Source organism: Vespula vulgaris, chromosome 19, assembly GCF_905475345.1.
Source record: "Vespula vulgaris chromosome 19, iyVesVulg1.1, whole genome shotgun sequence".
Taxonomy (NCBI): Eukaryota; Metazoa; Arthropoda; class Insecta; order Hymenoptera; family Vespidae; genus Vespula; species Vespula vulgaris.
The window spans coordinates 3,173,802-3,191,277 of NC_066604.1; the positions used below are offsets into that span (position 1 = coordinate 3,173,802).

The following is a 17,476-nucleotide window of genomic DNA, read 5'->3' on the forward strand; positions in this document are numbered from 1 at the left end:
TTTCGAAATAAAATTTTTTTTCCCCCACCGAAATTCAAACCCGAGTTGCCAAATCTATAGTCAAGTATGTTAACAGTGTCACCACTTCACTCATTAAAAATTTTATTCTTACAGTATAACAGCTTATTGGGTGGTAACCATGGAGAAATGATAAAACAGATGGAAAGAAAAATACGATTATATGGAGAGGATAATCTCACTATATATAACATTTATAATAAATAGTATATATTAAAAAAAGTAGGTGAACATTTTTTTCTACTTTATTTTTTATCGATAATTCAATTCTACATAAAGAGAACATCGAAGAGAATGGGAAGCCATTTTTCTCCAATCTAACTAACTTTACATGTAGAATTAAGTAAAAAAATTAGTTCACTTGTTCAAATGAAAAATGAAAAATGATTAACAATATTATATTATGGAATTATTATTGCTACAATTAAAAAAAATATATATATATATATAATTAGACAAAAGTTCGAATGCATTCGAATAAAAACCTAGTGATCCGTTTACAATACTGCATGTACACGCATTAAAGTCTCTGTAAATCAGTCTTTCATATCATTTATTGTATTCTGTTATTTTAGATTGTATTTATATCTTTTATACAATCAATTATAAAACAATCGATGTTCTCTTTACAAGCAGGTAGCATGTTCAATTGTAATCGACGATTAGAAAATATGTAAATAATTTATTGAATTTTCCTTTTAGATAATCGTTTTGATCACATCCTCTTCACATATAATAAAGATGAAAAATAAAAAAAAATAAAAAACAATTAATGAGAAGTCCATTGTCTTGACGAAAAAAATTATGCAGGAGGATGACCTTCATTTGTAAATGCAGACGCAGCATCGGTCTACTTCACCGACAAAATATTCTTTGAAATATATTAATTGATGACGTAAGTTAGAAACTAAGCAAAGGCAAATCGTTGATAACGTTTGTCTCTCTTTTCAAAATAGAAATAGTATAAGAGGAAAACACAAGAAACTCAAGTATGATGGTAGACCCAGTCGTTATTCCTCTAACGGTAAAGACGTGGCTACTGAAAGAGGAAGGAGTGAGAAATATAAAGAGAGATAGATAGAGATAGAGATAGAAAGAAAGAGAAAGAAAGAGAGACAGAGACAGATAGAAAAAAGAGAGAGAGAGAAAGAAATGGAAGGGAAAGCCAGATCGTCCGGTTTCTTGCGTCCATGATTGGTAGTATCCGTCAGTATACATTCAGCCGTCGTTTGGGACGGCAATAGAACCGGATGACTTGAATAGGATTGTTGTCATTGCTCTTTGATATACCTTTATTCTTATCCTCAACTTCTTGCTTATCTTTTAAAGTTCAAGATATAATCAAAATTATACTTAAAAAATCCAAAAGAAGATTTTAAAAATACCTTAGCACCTTTTAAAGGTGGCATTCGGAAACGCATTACATCAACGGCTGGTGAGTCATTCTATTTATTTAACGAAATGACGTTGTCCTCCGAAAGGATTCATGGTTCAGCGCCGGGAATGATCTCGATGGTACAAACTAGGTCTTTGGAAGTGTTGCGTGAAGCCCTCTTGTCGCTGTAACCTGATTAAGCTTGAAGATTATGTTTCTTTTTTATCTCTATCTCTTTTTCTTTTTGTACGATATCCATAACGAGTTGATATAATTAAATATTATTTTTTTAGTTTTGAGAGCAACAAGATTTTATTTTAGTAGACTATTTTTGAGTGGGAATTTTTAATATATTTCGTATTTCTATTATTATTTGTTTGTAATTTAAATGATATAATAGTATATTTACTTCATGATATAATTGTTATGTTTAATTAATTAATAATTAAGAAAATCGTATTAAATTGATGATTTATAAGAATCAAGCTTATTATCATTATTATTATGTTCGGAAATAATTTAAAGCAAATACAAGACAGAATAGAAAAAATTTATTCAGAAAAGAGACGACCGTATTTATAATTTATTCCAGTATATAAGCTCTCTCTTTTTCTTTTTCTCTGTGTATGTATGAGAAAGCGACTATTTTAAAATATCTTGCTTGACACTAACGAAAGTGTCACACAGTAGATAGCAGTTTCTATTTTATTATGTTCCTTTATAGCATTGAAAGGATTTAAATTATTTATTGTATTTAAGATTATAAAAACATTTGTTTTTTAGGTTATATGGGCGATAAAATATAATTTATAATTTTTAACATTCTTAATGTCTAATCACCCGAATGTTGTATTATCATTATTTTTTACGATCATTGTAATTTTATTTACAATGATCATAATTTATTAAATATTATATTTTTATGATTCGTATAGTGAAATTGATTGAACTTTGTATATTCGACATATTTGTTAATAATTTATAAACAGGATATAATTAAGTTTCTTCTTAAACATGAAGATTATGCAATCATTCTTGGAAAAATTCAATCTCATAATAATAAGAAACAATTAAAAAATGGAAAAACCCCGGTTGAAAAGTATTCTATGTATATACATTTGAATATATGTTATTACGTACATACATCGTGTGTGCGCACGATTATGATTAATTATCTTGAACATGACATAACGAATAATTTTCTATACAAAGACGAATTGTATATAGACAACATTAATATCTGCAATAATTGAAATTAATATGAGCTATGAATTTTTGTGTTTCAGATGTGAAATATTTCAATAATAATGGATTGGTTATGTTTATGCAGCTTTCTTTTTTTGGGAATAATAACCAATATATTAGCTGAATCGTACGTAATTAATTTCAATAGTATATTTATTTCTGATTTAATGCATTTATTTATAAATAAAATAAAAACTAGAATATTCGAAAATGAGTAATCACAATGAATATTGGCGGGAATCCCCGTTAGATGCCATTGTTAATCTACTATACGCAGTACTACGTTCGTGACTAATGTTTGTGTTGATTTTCATTTGATACAACTTAACGTCGTCACGAGTTTCATCTATCGAATGTCAAGTATATTATTTTTTTCATTAGTATTATGTTTTCGAGTAATTAAATAATGTATTGCAAATTGAATTCCAAATTAACTAATCTATTTGCTTACTCTGTTTATATCTTTATTGCGGTTCTTTCATCGTTTTTTATTTTTACTACTTTTTTCTATTTGGATCCTCATAATCAGAAAAAAAAATCGTAAGTGAATATTTATTGTTTGATCAATAGAAAAGCAACAGGTTGTTAATGAAGTCTAATACTATAATTTTTCTTTTCCCCTCTCTATCTTTCTCTCTCTCTCTCTCTCTCTCTCTCTCTCTCTCTCTCTCTCTCTCTCTCTCTCTCTCTCTCTCTCTCTCTCTCTCTCTCTTTATACAGATACAGTATAAATATTTTATATTTTTAAGGTATTATGCTGTTATCGCACCAAGGATAGTACGTCCTGATTCTGAATACCATGTTACAGTAAGCACTGTTGGTATTTCAACACCTTCAAGTGTATATATAGAATTGTTTGGAAATCTTGATAATGGGGATCGTTTTAATGTCTCTCAAACTGTTACTGTAGAACCATATTCTACAAGAATTGTGAGATTAGAGGTATATATAATAAAAAGTCGTTATGTTTCTATATTATTTATACATAGCATTTTTCAATTTTTTATTTATATATTAACAGGTTGGAGATACTTCTCCAGGACGTTATACACTTTTTGCACATAGTTTATCTGGCATAAAATTTGCTAATTCGACAGATGTACAATATGTTCATAAGAGTTATTCTGTTTTTATACAAACAGATCGGGCAATATATAAACCTGGTAATAAAATCATGTTCCGTTGTCTTATATTAGATTCCAGATTAAGACCAAGTCTTACACGTCAAGTAGATATTTATATCACAGTAAGTATACTTATTAATATATATAAATGGTCTAATAAAAATATTGTACTAATAGAAATTATTGATGATTGTTATAGGATGGAGGTGGTAATCGTATTAAACAATGGCAACGACCACAAATAACACGTGGGATCTTTAGCAATGAACTTGAATTATCCATGTCTCCAGTTTTAGGCACTTGGAAGATTATAGTTAATATCAATGATCAAATGTTTGAAAAAGAATTTGAAGTTGCTGAGTATGTACTTCCTAAATTTGAAGTAACTATTGATGCACCCAAACATTCAACTTTTAAAGAATCAAAAATTACTGCTACAGTTCGTGCAAAGTAAGTACTAAACTATTGTAAATAGTAATCAAAATAAATAAACGAACTAAAAATAAATTATACAACAATATAATCGAAATATATTTGTGATCATATATGATAATATATATTCTTTAGATATACTTATGGAAAGCCTGTCAAAGGAGAAGCAACTATAACTGCTTATCCAAATATTTTTTCGGGAGTTATTCAACCAATTTTTCAACAACCTGTAAGAAAAGTTATGCCTATTGATGGAAAAATTACTGTAGATTTTGATATTGTTACAGAGCTCAGGTATATTAAAAAAAAAAATTATAACTATTCAAATTATATTTTATGTGTATATATATTAATATATAAATTATATAGTTTATATTATAAAAAAACACTTATATATATATACACTATAGCTTTTTTTTATATTTTTTGATAACACAGACTTACAGATGAGAATGAAAGACCTATTAGAATTGAAGCTACAGTCGAAGAAGAATTAACAGGTAGAAGACAAAATGTTTCAGTTGAAATAACACTCCATAAACATAAATATACTATGGAATTAATAAAAACATCTGAATATTATAAGCCAGGATTAAAATATACAGCATTTGTAAGTAAAATTTTTTATATTATATATATTAATTTATAAATTATATATATCATAATTATTTTCAGATTAAATTGGCCTATCATGATGGCGCCCCCGTTCAAGATACAAAAAATCCTGTTCTAATAGCTTATGGATACACTTATAATCAATCAGCTTTCTCCAATATTACACGTTTTCTAGATGAACATGGCATGATACAATTAGATTTTTATCCACCTATGGCTAAAGATGATATTTCTGTTCCACTTAATATTGAGGTACGAAGATAAGTAGCATATAAGCAATTTTTCAAATTAATAATTAATAATAATTAATAAATTATTGATTTTAATTACTTTCTTAGGCACAATATTTAAATTTACATGAGTGGTTTTCCAGTACAAATCAAGCCATGTCACGTAGTAATGAATATATACAAGCCATTTTAAAAACCGAAAATCCTATGGTAAATCGCGACATTGAGATCGAAGTTAATTCCACAACTCCGCTTAAATATCTAAGTTACGAAGTGCTTGGTCGTGGTGATATTTTAGATGCAGGTTCTGTATATGGACAAGATAAACATAATATAAAATTTAAGTAAGTGAATGGTATAACATTCACGTGCAAACTTCTCTATAAATAATTCATAATTCATAATATATAAATTTCAGATTTTTGGCCACATATGTTATGGCACCCACAGCACATGTAATTGTATATTATATTCGAGATGATGGGGAAGTTATTGCAGATGCGTTAGATGTGGAACTCGAAGGAGCACTACAAAATTTTGTATGTGGTTTATTATCTCATTATTAATATGTAATTATGATTTGTAATATAATAATAAAATATTAATTTTTTTTTGGGATTAAGGTTGACATTAAAGTGACACCAGAAGAAGTCGAACCAGGGAAGGATGTCAGTTTGACAATTTCTTCAAAACCAAATTCATATTTAGGAATATTAGGTGTTGATCAACGATCTCTTCTGTTAAAATCAGGAAATGATATTTCTTATGTATGTAATATGTTTAATAAACAATAAACTAAAATATGTACATGAATACATATTTAATATATTTTACAGGAGCAAGTGGAAAAAGAATTAAAATCATATGATTCGATTCAAGAATCTCCATATTCAGATTTCGATTTTCATCGTTCATTCTGGAGACCTGGATCAGGTACAGCTGATGATGTATTTCAGGTAAATATCAACTGTAGTTAATATTTTATATCATACTTTCTCCCATATATTTAAAAATTTGAAAATAAAATTTATTTACTAGAAAACTGGTGCTGCAATTCTTACAAATGGATATCTTTTTGAATATTTATTACCAAGTAAGTATATTTATTCATCTTACATAATTAAATTAAAAAATAATTTGTATATTTATTTAACATAATTATATCTGTAACATTGGTACATATAATGTAGTATAGTTAGATTATACTTATCTTTAATTTAACTTGAATCAATTATATTTATTATTACTCCTTAAATCTCTAGTGAGCTGAATATTTGTTATTATGCTTATTTATTACGTTAATCCTAATTATTTAACAATGCTTGTATGTGCATAGTATACTACAGAGCTAGCATGGCAGCAATGGATTTAAATGTTCCTGCTCTTCCTACAAGCCTACATTTCAACCAAGCTACATTTTCAACCAAGAAGGTCACTGTTCGTAAGAATTTCCCTGAAACTTGGCTTTGGGAAATGATTGATGCTGGGTAATGCCAATTAATTAATAAATTATGATACACTTATTTTTTATTTTAGTTTATAAAAATTTACAATTTTGCAATATGCACAGATACTATTTCATTTCATTCATTTATAATAATCATAATTATTAGTTACAAATACTGCTAGTCTGCAAATATAAAATTGCTTTCTAATGCTTGGTGAGGATGAACTTACTTCTATTAACAATTTTCATAAAAAGGTATTATTAATTGCTTGTGCTAACTCGCTAATTGAATTTTAGCTCTGGATTGCTATGAATGATTAAATAAAATTATTTTTTATAACAAATATATATATAACATGTTTTATACATGTATCTATCCTGCAATTAAAAATATTATTTCTAACAGATTTAATAATTTATGAAAAAATATAATTTTTTATTTAAATTTATTTTTTTTTATAAAATGTCATAGAATAAAAATATACAAAATCTAATTCTTTTGATATAGAATTATGTATATTGACATTGAAATTATTTTACAGCCATGTGAACATTGTGTAACATTCATGTTATCTGTTATATAATCATCTTGAATACATATAGTTAAATTACAGGATACCCAGGGAATTGGGAAGGTAGGCTAGAAGGCTCGTCTCATGGAGCGTCTACGTTTCGACCAGATCTTGGTCCACCCGTAACGCTCAGATTAGCAACAAGGCCACCATTGGCAGGTCCTTATGCCTTCTCTCGCATCCCACCTCCTGTTTGGAATAAGCCCCGTGTATTCCTTATGCATGACATCTTAAACACCTGGCTTTTCACAAATTTCTCTTCAGGGTATTTATTTGTATCTTGTATATTTCTATGTATGTGCATGCTCGTGTATATTTCATCTATATCAAACTTATAGACACACATACATATTTTTCTGTAAATAATATTCTTTTATGTTATACACAGTAAATCTCGTCTTTATGTATATGTAAAGAACGCAGGAAGAAAGGAACTGAAGCTGCTTAAATTTATTTGTAGTATTGCCACTATCAATGTAATTAGAGCTATAGTTATTTATTAATTTTTCACACTCTCATCAAAAAAGTTTACACACATATTTTATACAAATGAAAATTTATAAACTCTCGCACACAACATAACTTACCACAGATTATGTTGGTATTTCAAATATTGAATTTTTATAAAGGAAAAAACAAACAAAGGTTTTTCTAATTTTTAGGGTCAAAGGAGAAACAGAGTTTCGACGTGTCGTACCAGACTCCATAACATCATGGGTGCTTACAGCATTCTCTTTAAGTGATGTACATGGATTAGGTCTCATTAAAGAACCAAGAAAGGTTATTATATATTATATATATTCTGCTATATTATATTAAAATAGTTTATATAATAATTTAATATATATAATAATATGATAAATATTATTTTAGCTAAAAGTTTTTAGACCCTTTTTTATTTCTATGGATTTGCCTTATTCTGTAATAAGAGGAGAGATCGTAGCAATTCAAATTGTGGTATTTAATTACATGAATAAAAATGTGGTATCTGATGTCCTATTAGAGAATACTGGACAATTTGAATTTGCGGAAATTTCCAACGAAGTCCATGACACACCAAGTAAATTCATTAATAAAATTTTCTTTATTTAAGTAGTTGAACAATATCATGTATAATACAAATATGTTTTCTTTATATAGAATTAGAATTATATCGCAAGAAGAAAGTAGAAATTAAAGCCAATTCTGGTGCAAGTGTATCTTTTATGATTATTCCAAGAGAATTAGGGTATATAACAATCAAAGCTACAGCCCATAGTCCATTAGCAGGGGATAGTGTTGAGCACAAATTACTTGTAAAGGTAACTCTTTTTTATTAATAAAAAAAAAAATAATTTCAATAATGCAATATATATACATGTAACATGTTCTTCACATATTTTAGTCTGAGGGTGAAACACAATATGCAAATAAGGCAATATTTCTAGATTTAAGAAATACAAGAAATATACAAACGAATATTACAATTGAGATGCCTAGAAATATAGTAGTAGATTCAGAACATATTGTAATATCTGCAGTAGGTAATAATATTCATACATTTTATATTTTTTATTGTAATTATTTATTAAGATTTTTTTTTGTTATAATTATAAATTTTGAAATATTAATTTTTTAGGTGATATCCTGGGTCCTAGTATACCTAATTTAGCAAATTTGATTAAAATGCCATTTGGATGCGGCGAACAAAATATGTTGAATTTTGTGCCTAATATTGTTATATTAAATTATCTCAAGGTAATCTAATTAAATTAATATTTTTTTCTATAGACTTGTGCGTATAACTTTGAAATAATTTTAGAGCACGAATCAATTAAAACAAGCAATACAGGCTAAAGCATTGAAATATTTAGAAATTGGTTATCAACAAGAATTGACATATAAACACGATGATGGATCATTCAGTGCATTCGGCATGTCTGATTCTAATGGAAGTACATGGTAAAATAAAAAATTATTTTGGATTTTCTGTGATATATGAAGATGGATTTTTATTCTCATTTTTTTTCTTCAGGCTTACTGCATTTGTAGCTAAATCATTCAGACAAGCAACAGAGTATATAACTATCGATAACAAAGTAATAGACGAAGCTCTGCAGTGGTTATCCAATAATCAAGCTGAAAATGGTAGTTTTCCTGAAGTAGGAAGAGTCAGTCATCGTGATATGCAAGGTGGAGCTGCAAAAGGTCTTGCGTTAACAGCATTTACACTTATTGCATTTCTTGAAAATCCAGTAAGTATGTTTATATAAGATGTAATATTATTTTCTTTTTTAATAAATATGAAAATATGTTTTTTACTTTAGAATGCAATAGAAAAATATAGGAACAATATAAATAAAGGTGTCGATTATATAGTCAGAAACATGGACGAATTGGACGATCCATACGCTTTAAGTATATGCACGTATGTGTTAAATTTGGCAAAACATCCATATGAGACTAATGCATTTTACGCATTGCAATCGAAAGCATTGACAGCAGATGATATTAAATGGTGGAGTAAACCAATTGCAAAAGATGACAAAAATCCATGGCATTCTTTACCTCGCTCTGTAGATGTGGAAATGACATCTTACGCGTTACTCACGTACTTACGGAGGAACTTGATTGCTGAATCTATACCCCTAATGAAATGGTTGGTCAAACAAAGAAATTCAGAAGGTGGTTTTGCATCGACTCAAGTAAGTTTATATATATTATTCGTAAAAAAAGAAAGAGACTGTTTAGTTTTTAACACAAGGATTTGTTTTAATTTTAGGACACTGTGATAGGTATATATGCGTTAGCACAACTAGGTGAAAAATTAATGGTAAAAGACAATTCTGTTTTCGTCACATTGGCCTATGAAGGAGGACAAAATCAACTGAGTATAAATTCTCGCAATTCTATGATACTTCAAAAACAAATTGTAAGTTTTTAATTTGTACAATACAATATCTATTTATAAGAAAATATATGATTATATCTTTATATATATAATATTAATGTATAGCTTCCAAAAAAAACTCGTTTCGTTAATATCATTGCCAACGGTAATGGATTTGCCATAGTTCAAGTATCATACGAATATAATTTGAACGTAACTGGTGCTTGGCCGCTATTTACTTTAGACCCTCAGGTAGATCGAAACTCTAATGCGAATCATTTACAATTATCTATTTGTTCTGGGTATGTAACCATTTATATATTATAAGTAAACTAAAAAAATTAAGTTCATGTACACAAACTTTCGTTGTAAATAATATTGATATTTTATGTATAACAGATTTGTACCAACAAAGGAAGCTAATGAAAGTAACATGGCTGTTATGGAAATTAGTTTGCCATCAGGTTTTACAGTTGATAGGGATTCTTTACCTAGTCTTGAAGTATCGCAAAATGTTAAACGAGTGGAAACCAAAAACGGCGATACAATGGTTGTTTTGTATTTTGATAAGGTTTGCATATCATTACACTTGCCAAAAAGATATAGTATATTATAAAAAAATCTCATTATTTTTTTAGATTATTATTTATTATTAAAATGTAATGCAATGTTACAGATGGTTATTCACGAGTATTGTCCTACTGTATCTGCATATAGGACACATAAAGTAGCTAAACAGAAACCAGTACCTGTATCTATATATGATTATTATGATTCATGTAAGTTCTTAAGTAAATTCTTATTATGTGTATATATATATTATTATTATTATAATTAACATATTAATATAATCTTTTAAATATATTAGCGAGAAGAGCACGAGTTTTTTATGAACCACGAGTTGCATCACTTTGTGATATATGCGAGGATGAAGAATGTGAGAATGTTTGTCTCTCGCAACCTGATAAAAGGAAAGATAACGCTAGTGCATCTGTTGGTCCATCTTTCTGTATAGATGCATACGTGAAATTCTTGCTTGTTTTGTTTTCTGTTGCACTTTATAAATATTTGTAAATATAGATTTAGCGAGATCACATTTATACGTAATATTTACAAGTGACATAACACAAAAGCATAGGTCAGTGTTTCTTAAATTATATGTTCGATGAAAATATCCAATATTTTTGTGGATAGAAATATTTTTTTATTTTTTACCTCTTTTTATCTTCAGAGTTTACATGGAAAAATCCAAAGAAATAAGTATCATTTTATTTAATAGAGAAAGTCATGACAATCGACTAAATTTACAAAGTTTGAGAAACATTGATATATATTATATACTTTATACGTAAGTGCTGACCAAAGTACTTTTCAGATTTACAAAATTTGCAATTTTCAAGTTGCAGAGATAATATCATCGTACAGACAAAGCAGAATAGTTAATGTAAGAAATTAATTTTAAATTCATTTAAAAATATATTGTAAAACATTACTAAAGTTACTGTTATTAATATTATGCTACGTGTATATTTTTTCAATATTCTTTTTTTTAACTGAATGTGTTTACGTTATGAAAGATTTAATTAATGCGAAAAGAAATAAATATTATTTTTCTTTTTATTTATTCCAATGGTTTGTGAAAATGATTGACACAAAAGTATTTTTATAAAGATATTTCAATCGTATGAAAATAAAAAAAATCCTAAGGTTTTTTTGTATGATGACACAATATTTTTATTATATCATATTAATGAATATTTCAGATAAACAAGTAAGAAAAAAATATTTAACGAGTTTTAAAATATATTTTATAAAATAAACTAAACTACCTCGGTCGGTAATTACTTATCATGACAGTCAATTTATGACGTCCATCTTCTTTCAATAAGTAGTACAAATATTCTCCAATAGGTGCGCTGTTAAAAATAAGAAATTTAATATGAAGGTCCTATCTTATATAGTTAAGGATGTCCATGCTTGATCGAGCGAGTACGGTAGCTCGACCGATTGTTAATAGCGTCATTGAGATCGTTGTTTCTGTTGAAGCGTAATATTTATATTCAGTGAAGCTCTTGGAAGGGACTTTACATTTTGGTAGAAGTATTACCCGCGGACGGGATACATTTATGAGTAAGTTTCTATAAGCTACTAATATCTAAAAGTGCTCCCGCGATTTCTCGGGTAACCACAAACTGCCGCTCATAAACGCTAATCATTTAAATGCAAAACCGTCTAATATTTGATACGATTATCATTGATTAATTCTAGTAAAATCATGCCAGAAATTTTTGCGTTACGATAAAAATAATTTTCATTATATTAAAAATTAATTAGATTTCTACATCCAAAGATATATATCATAAAGTATAATAATTTTCTTATTACTCCAATAATATAATGTGTCTGAGAAAACTTTAAGCTATTTTATGTACAATGTAATGTTATAGTGTAATGTAATGTGTTGGTATTATTTCTCGTGTGTTTATCAAATTAAAATTTATATTAGTGTTTGCGTAAGGTATCATTAATAAAATGATAAGATATAATAAAAAAATTATTGTGTGATCTACAAAAATAAACTGTTATAAATTTACATAACTTAGGATCGGCGTGTTAGCATATGTATATTCTGTTTTAATTGTTATATCATTTAGAGTCTTAATGCATAAATATTATTATAATGTGATGTAAGGATGTCAATATTGATACTGTACATGTATTATATGGTATATAATAGTGTTTATGTATTTTAGGCATGAGGCGCAAGAGTGACAGAAATAAAGCTAAAGCAACACCAGAAAAAAAAGTTGAAAAACCAACAAGAAAATCAACTCGCAGGCGTGGAAAACATTCACTATCTACATCACCTGAGAAGGATAATGTTGAAGCAACTACAGTGGGTGCTACTTGTACAAAAGAAACTGAAAAGTCTCAGGTACAGACATGTCTTCAGAATAAGGAATTAGAGCAGGTATCAGATAGCCATGAAGAAAAAGTTTCATCCACTGAAGGTGATATCAAGGCACAATCACCAGAGGCCGAGGAGGACAATAACGGTGATTCTGTTTGGAAAGTGGCAAGAGCCGATGCATCCCCCGGCGAAATACAAAAATTGAAGTTGTGCAGACAACGTAATACATCAGAAGCATCATCGGATGCCTCTTTAAGTAGGAAAAAGTCGAACAAGTGGCAAGAAAGTGGTGAGGGAGGTGCAGGGGAGGTTGACTCGGCAGATGAGCAGCTGGTATCTTGTACAAGAATGTCCAGTGGCATTGAACAGCCGTATGATCCCTCCTCTTCATACCCAGGTCAGGACTCCAACGAAGAGGTAAGTGATAGCAAGGAGATCCTGCCTGAAACCACTTCAGCCAACTTGTCTGACGATAAACCAAACATAGATCAGCAAGGTGATTCAAATGAGGCTAGTTGTTCCAACCAAAATCTTCATAGCGAGCCCAGTAAGCCAAGTAGTACAACCACTCCGGTTCTTAATTCAAACGGCGATCATATATCAGAGGAAATAGTAGCTGATATTCCTAAGGAAGACCAGCCTGAGGAAACCATTGACCAGAAACCACCTGAAGTATTTGACAAAGAAGCCAGTGTTGAAAATGTCTGTAAAGAAGCTAGTACCGATGACGAAGAAGAAGATAAACGGAAAATACATAAATCAGATTCATCATCTGAATCAAATGATGAGAAACATACTAAAATTGATTGCAGTAGCAACAGAACAGCATCGCGTGCTAGTCGCAGAAAGCATAGAAATAAATATAGAGATTCCTCTAATTCTGAAACGCCTGATTCCGAAGATGAACAGCCTGCTGAAAGGAAAATCGAAGAATCTTTTACTCACAAAGAAAAATCAAATACAATAGATATATGTGAAGAAAAAGATAAATCAAGATCTCCAGAACCAAAATCTAATCCTCTGTTAAATAACATCAATATCGAAGTTGAACATTCCGAAATGACTAAACCAAAAGCTGAGAATGAAACTGAAAAGCAGGAACACGTTCCATCGGCTGATTTGCAAGTTCAGGCATCAATGCAAAAACCTGCGAAAGTTAATTTGAAAAGATCATTGTAAGTATTGTTTCGATATATTATATATCTTTCGAGAAATTAGAATGTATTTTAATACGTTTTTTAATATGATTTTTTAGTTCAGCACGAATATTGGCTGACAAAAATGACACAAAAAAAGATGATACTGATTCAAATGCTAATAACGAGTCCAATAATCAAACTAAGGTACAATATATCATTGTAATATTCTATAAATTTTAGTTGATAAAATCTAGATCCAAATAATAAAAACTCGTTTGCTCTAGGAAAATCACAATAACGAAGATAATGAGTTTAAATCCGTACCAAGAAAGCGAAGATGGGGAACTGCATTGTCTACGGATAGCGCACCGTCCTTTTCGATTTCAACGGACTCTCTCAAGGTAATATTAATAAATAAAACTTCTTTAGATAATTTATATGTTAAACAATTAATTGTATCAATATTGTTTGTACAATAGGCACTAGTACCAGGTGCAAAACCATTATCTATCAATGAAGTACGTTTGTCGAAAGATGATGACGATGAAAGAGATCAAAAAGACAATGAAAAATGGCTTAACGATGATATTAATGATCAAAAGCCGAAAGATATTCTTGCGCAGAAGAATGGTGCTGCAAAAAAAGGAGATGGAAAAGTTGACAATCATATAGGTACAAAATTATGTTTCATCGATAATTTACATAATTATTTGATAACAAGATCTTACTATATTGGATTTGAATTAATAGTCTTAAACTTTGATTTAGTAGCAGCAAGGCGGAAGATTTCCATCGTGAAAGAACCTCCGCATGTGAAGTCACCCAGTCCACCAGCGACAAAGCCTACAAATATTCTTTTGATAAAAAATCTGGTTCGTCCGTTTACTTTGAATCAAATTAAAGAACTCCTTTCTCGTACTGGTACGATCGTTGAAAACGGATTTTGGATGGATAGAATTAAATCTAAATGTTTTGTAGAGGTTTGTCAAGAATTCTCTCTTAATTCGTCATTGATTAACATTTAAAATATAGCTCTTTAAACGTTATATTCTCGATTTTGTTAGTATGCCAATGAGGATCAAGCATTCGAAACAAGGCAAGCGTTACATGGTATATCTTGGCCCGTGTCAAATCCGAAAAGACTTCATGTTGAATATGCAACTAAGGATGACATGGAATTGGCCAGAGAATTATCGAAAGATCAACCTGTTTCACGTAAGACGGAACAACTTTTAACGGCAGATTCCTGGCAACAAGATTGGAATCGCGAAGAGAGAACAAATTCGGCGAAGGTATGAACAATTATTGAAATTTATATGAATGAAAATTATATCGACTTTTGGATATAGGTGGTCGTTGTTAGAGAATGGGATTTGGGTAAGGAGGATGGGCAACAACATGTTAAAGAAAAAGAACGAGACAAGAAAGAGCAAGACAAGAAAAGAAGAAGAAGTCGGAGTCCCGCATTGGAAGCACATCTTCCAGCTCCCGCAAGGAAATTTAAAAAGAAGGAGGATGATCCACCGCCGGCTAAACTTTTAGACGATCTTTTCAGAAAAACAAAGGCGACACCATGCATATATTGGTTACCACTTACGAATGAACAGGTACATTTTTTTTAAGACAATATATTTATTCATGAATTGAGATTATCAAATAGAATAAAAGTAATAGAGGATAAGGTTCTTCTAATACAAATCTTTCTTATGATTAACAAGTAACAAAATTTACACATTAGCAATATTGGCGTTAACGTTTTCTCTTCTTCTAACAATTATTAAGTAGACGATTAAAAGAGAAAATACAATACGACTAATTACGGAAGAACCTTAAATTGATTGAGATACGCGCGCACGCGCGCGCGTGTGTGTGTGTATGTGTATTCAGGTATTTTCGATGTTATAACATTATGTGTACATCTTTCATGAACACAGATAGTAGTAAAGGAAGAAATGCGAAGACAGCATATGGCCGAGCACGCACGCAGATTAGAAGAGATGAGACGTACTGAAAGAAGCAGAGACAGCCGACGCCGTCGTAGTCCAAGAAAATAGAAAATTTGCAGATCGCCATTTCCGATAAACGTACCTTTTTCCTGACGTAAACAAAAACGTACTTTGACGAACTTGCATACAGGACATTTTTACAGTTATCGATCGAGAAAAAAAAAAGAAAAAGAAAAGAATAATTTCAGGAACTGACAGTTCATATTCATCGAATTTACATTTTATTTTGTCACTTGTGTTATTAAGATTCATTTTTATTTAATTTGTTTGAAAATCTATAACGATGCTGCTGCACTAGTGTTTTAATATTATTTGTTAAATGTTATTCTTTCTCTTTGAAAACAAGTCACAAAATAATCTTATTATTATATGCATTACTTGGATCTTTTTTTTTTAATTTTTTTTTTATTTTATTTTATTTTATTTTTTTTTTAAGATTACTGGGATTACTGGGAACGATTATTAATTTTTCATTTCGATTCATTTAACGACAGTGAAAGAGTTTCCTCTTGCATGATGACGCTCCATAATTTCCTTCGTTCCTTGACACCTCAGCTTTGAGCATTAAACCTTACTTCTTACAGGTCAACAACATTTACTATTCGACAGAGTGGCGGTAACAATAGAACAGATTCGATAGTGTGGCACTGTGTTTTGATCATCTGTACAGGACAGGCACTGCATCATTTTCTCTGCAAAATACATCGTATAAATACGATGCGATAAAAACTATATTACTCGTAATGCTGCACATCACGAGTATACACACACACAACGTGGGAATCGTAAGAGAATATAAAGAGGGAGAGGGAGAGGGAGGGAGGGAGAGAGAGAGAGAGTGAGAGTGAGAGAGAGCGAGAGAGAGAGGGAGAGAGAGGGTGGGAGGGGGAGGGAGAGAGAGAGAGAGAGAGAGAGAAATTAATATAAAAACAAAAAAACTCTATTGGTCGAATAACGAAAAGGACATTGTATTTGTGAAGCGTAACGTTGAATTGAGTTATTCGTTTTCTCTTTTTCTATGAAACGAACTTTAGTCAACTATTTGAATCGACGCGTGAATAGCAATAATACTACGCATGAAAATTGCAATATTGTCGATTGATTAAAAATGTGAATGTGAAAACAGACACAAAAAAGAAAAAGAGTTTCTTTCTATAATATCCACTTTCTTGTTTGCTTTAACTTTACTCAAAGTTAATGCATTATGACCCTATCACTATAAAATGTGGTAGTCAAACACGAAAAACACTAGTGTTGTACCTGCCAAATAGTCGTGCAGGAGAAACACACGTTGTATATATAATAATATTAAATATTCCATAATGTGACATGTGTAAAATTATCAATAAATGTAAAACACGATAGGACATGAAGTATCTTTACCGCTTACTTTTTACAGTATACCAATTGGGAGATTGTTATTTACCTGTAGATGAGATATAAACAATAAGTAATACTTTACAAAATATACATGTGTTCAGAAAGTGATACAT

At 29.8% G+C, this 17,476-nt stretch overlaps 2 protein-coding genes across 8 annotated transcripts; both read left to right on the forward strand.

Moving 5' to 3' along the window:
• The first annotated feature begins 1,226 nt into the window (after positions 1 to 1,226).
• Positions 1,227 to 11,443, forward strand: LOC127070837 (CD109 antigen-like). 4 transcript variants are annotated; one of them, XM_051009339.1, is made up of 27 exons: positions 1,227 to 1,453; positions 2,680 to 2,765; positions 3,388 to 3,580; positions 3,660 to 3,884; positions 3,962 to 4,212; positions 4,330 to 4,488; positions 4,633 to 4,804; positions 4,870 to 5,061; positions 5,148 to 5,383; positions 5,458 to 5,578; positions 5,663 to 5,806; positions 5,876 to 5,995; positions 6,078 to 6,132; positions 7,101 to 7,323; positions 7,721 to 7,838; positions 7,932 to 8,118; positions 8,199 to 8,359; positions 8,443 to 8,581; positions 8,677 to 8,795; positions 8,860 to 8,999; positions 9,073 to 9,292; positions 9,365 to 9,742; positions 9,820 to 9,969; positions 10,054 to 10,229; positions 10,327 to 10,498; positions 10,604 to 10,706; positions 10,796 to 11,443. In XM_051009339.1, exons 2-27 carry the CDS (start codon positions 2,701 to 2,703, stop codon positions 10,999 to 11,001), a joined length of 4,425 nt encoding a protein of 1,474 aa, XP_050865296.1. In that variant the 5' UTR covers positions 1,227 to 1,453; positions 2,680 to 2,700; the 3' UTR covers positions 11,002 to 11,443. The 4 variants fall into 4 exon arrangements, 3 of the variants coding, with proteins under 3 accessions (XP_050865296.1, XP_050865295.1, XP_050865297.1); XR_007784711.1 differs by lacking the exons at positions 1,227 to 1,453; positions 2,680 to 2,765 and adding an exon at positions 2,920 to 3,178 and having other exon boundaries at positions 10,796 to 11,065; positions 11,159 to 11,443; XM_051009338.1 differs by lacking the exons at positions 1,227 to 1,453; positions 2,680 to 2,765 and adding an exon at positions 2,920 to 3,178.
• A 446-nt stretch (positions 11,444 to 11,889) lies between these two features.
• On the forward strand, positions 11,890 to 17,473 carry LOC127070841 (apoptotic chromatin condensation inducer in the nucleus). 4 transcript variants are annotated; one of them, XR_007784712.1, is made up of 10 exons: positions 11,890 to 12,057; positions 12,681 to 14,013; positions 14,094 to 14,181; positions 14,262 to 14,378; positions 14,457 to 14,649; positions 14,728 to 14,957; positions 15,042 to 15,269; positions 15,327 to 15,584; positions 15,912 to 16,089; positions 16,568 to 17,473. XR_007784712.1 is itself a non-coding variant. In XM_051009348.1 (10 exons), the coding sequence occupies exons 1-9, from the start codon at positions 12,054 to 12,056 to the stop codon at positions 16,029 to 16,031; spliced, it is 2,571 nt and encodes an 856-aa protein (XP_050865305.1). In that variant the 5' UTR covers positions 11,890 to 12,053; the 3' UTR covers positions 16,032 to 16,061; positions 16,568 to 17,473. The 4 variants fall into 4 exon arrangements, 3 of the variants coding, with proteins under 3 accessions (XP_050865305.1, XP_050865306.1, XP_050865308.1); XM_051009348.1 differs by having other exon boundaries at positions 15,912 to 16,061; XM_051009349.1 differs by having other exon boundaries at positions 11,891 to 12,057; positions 14,746 to 14,957; positions 15,912 to 17,473.
• Positions 17,474 to 17,476: the final 3 nt, after the last annotated feature.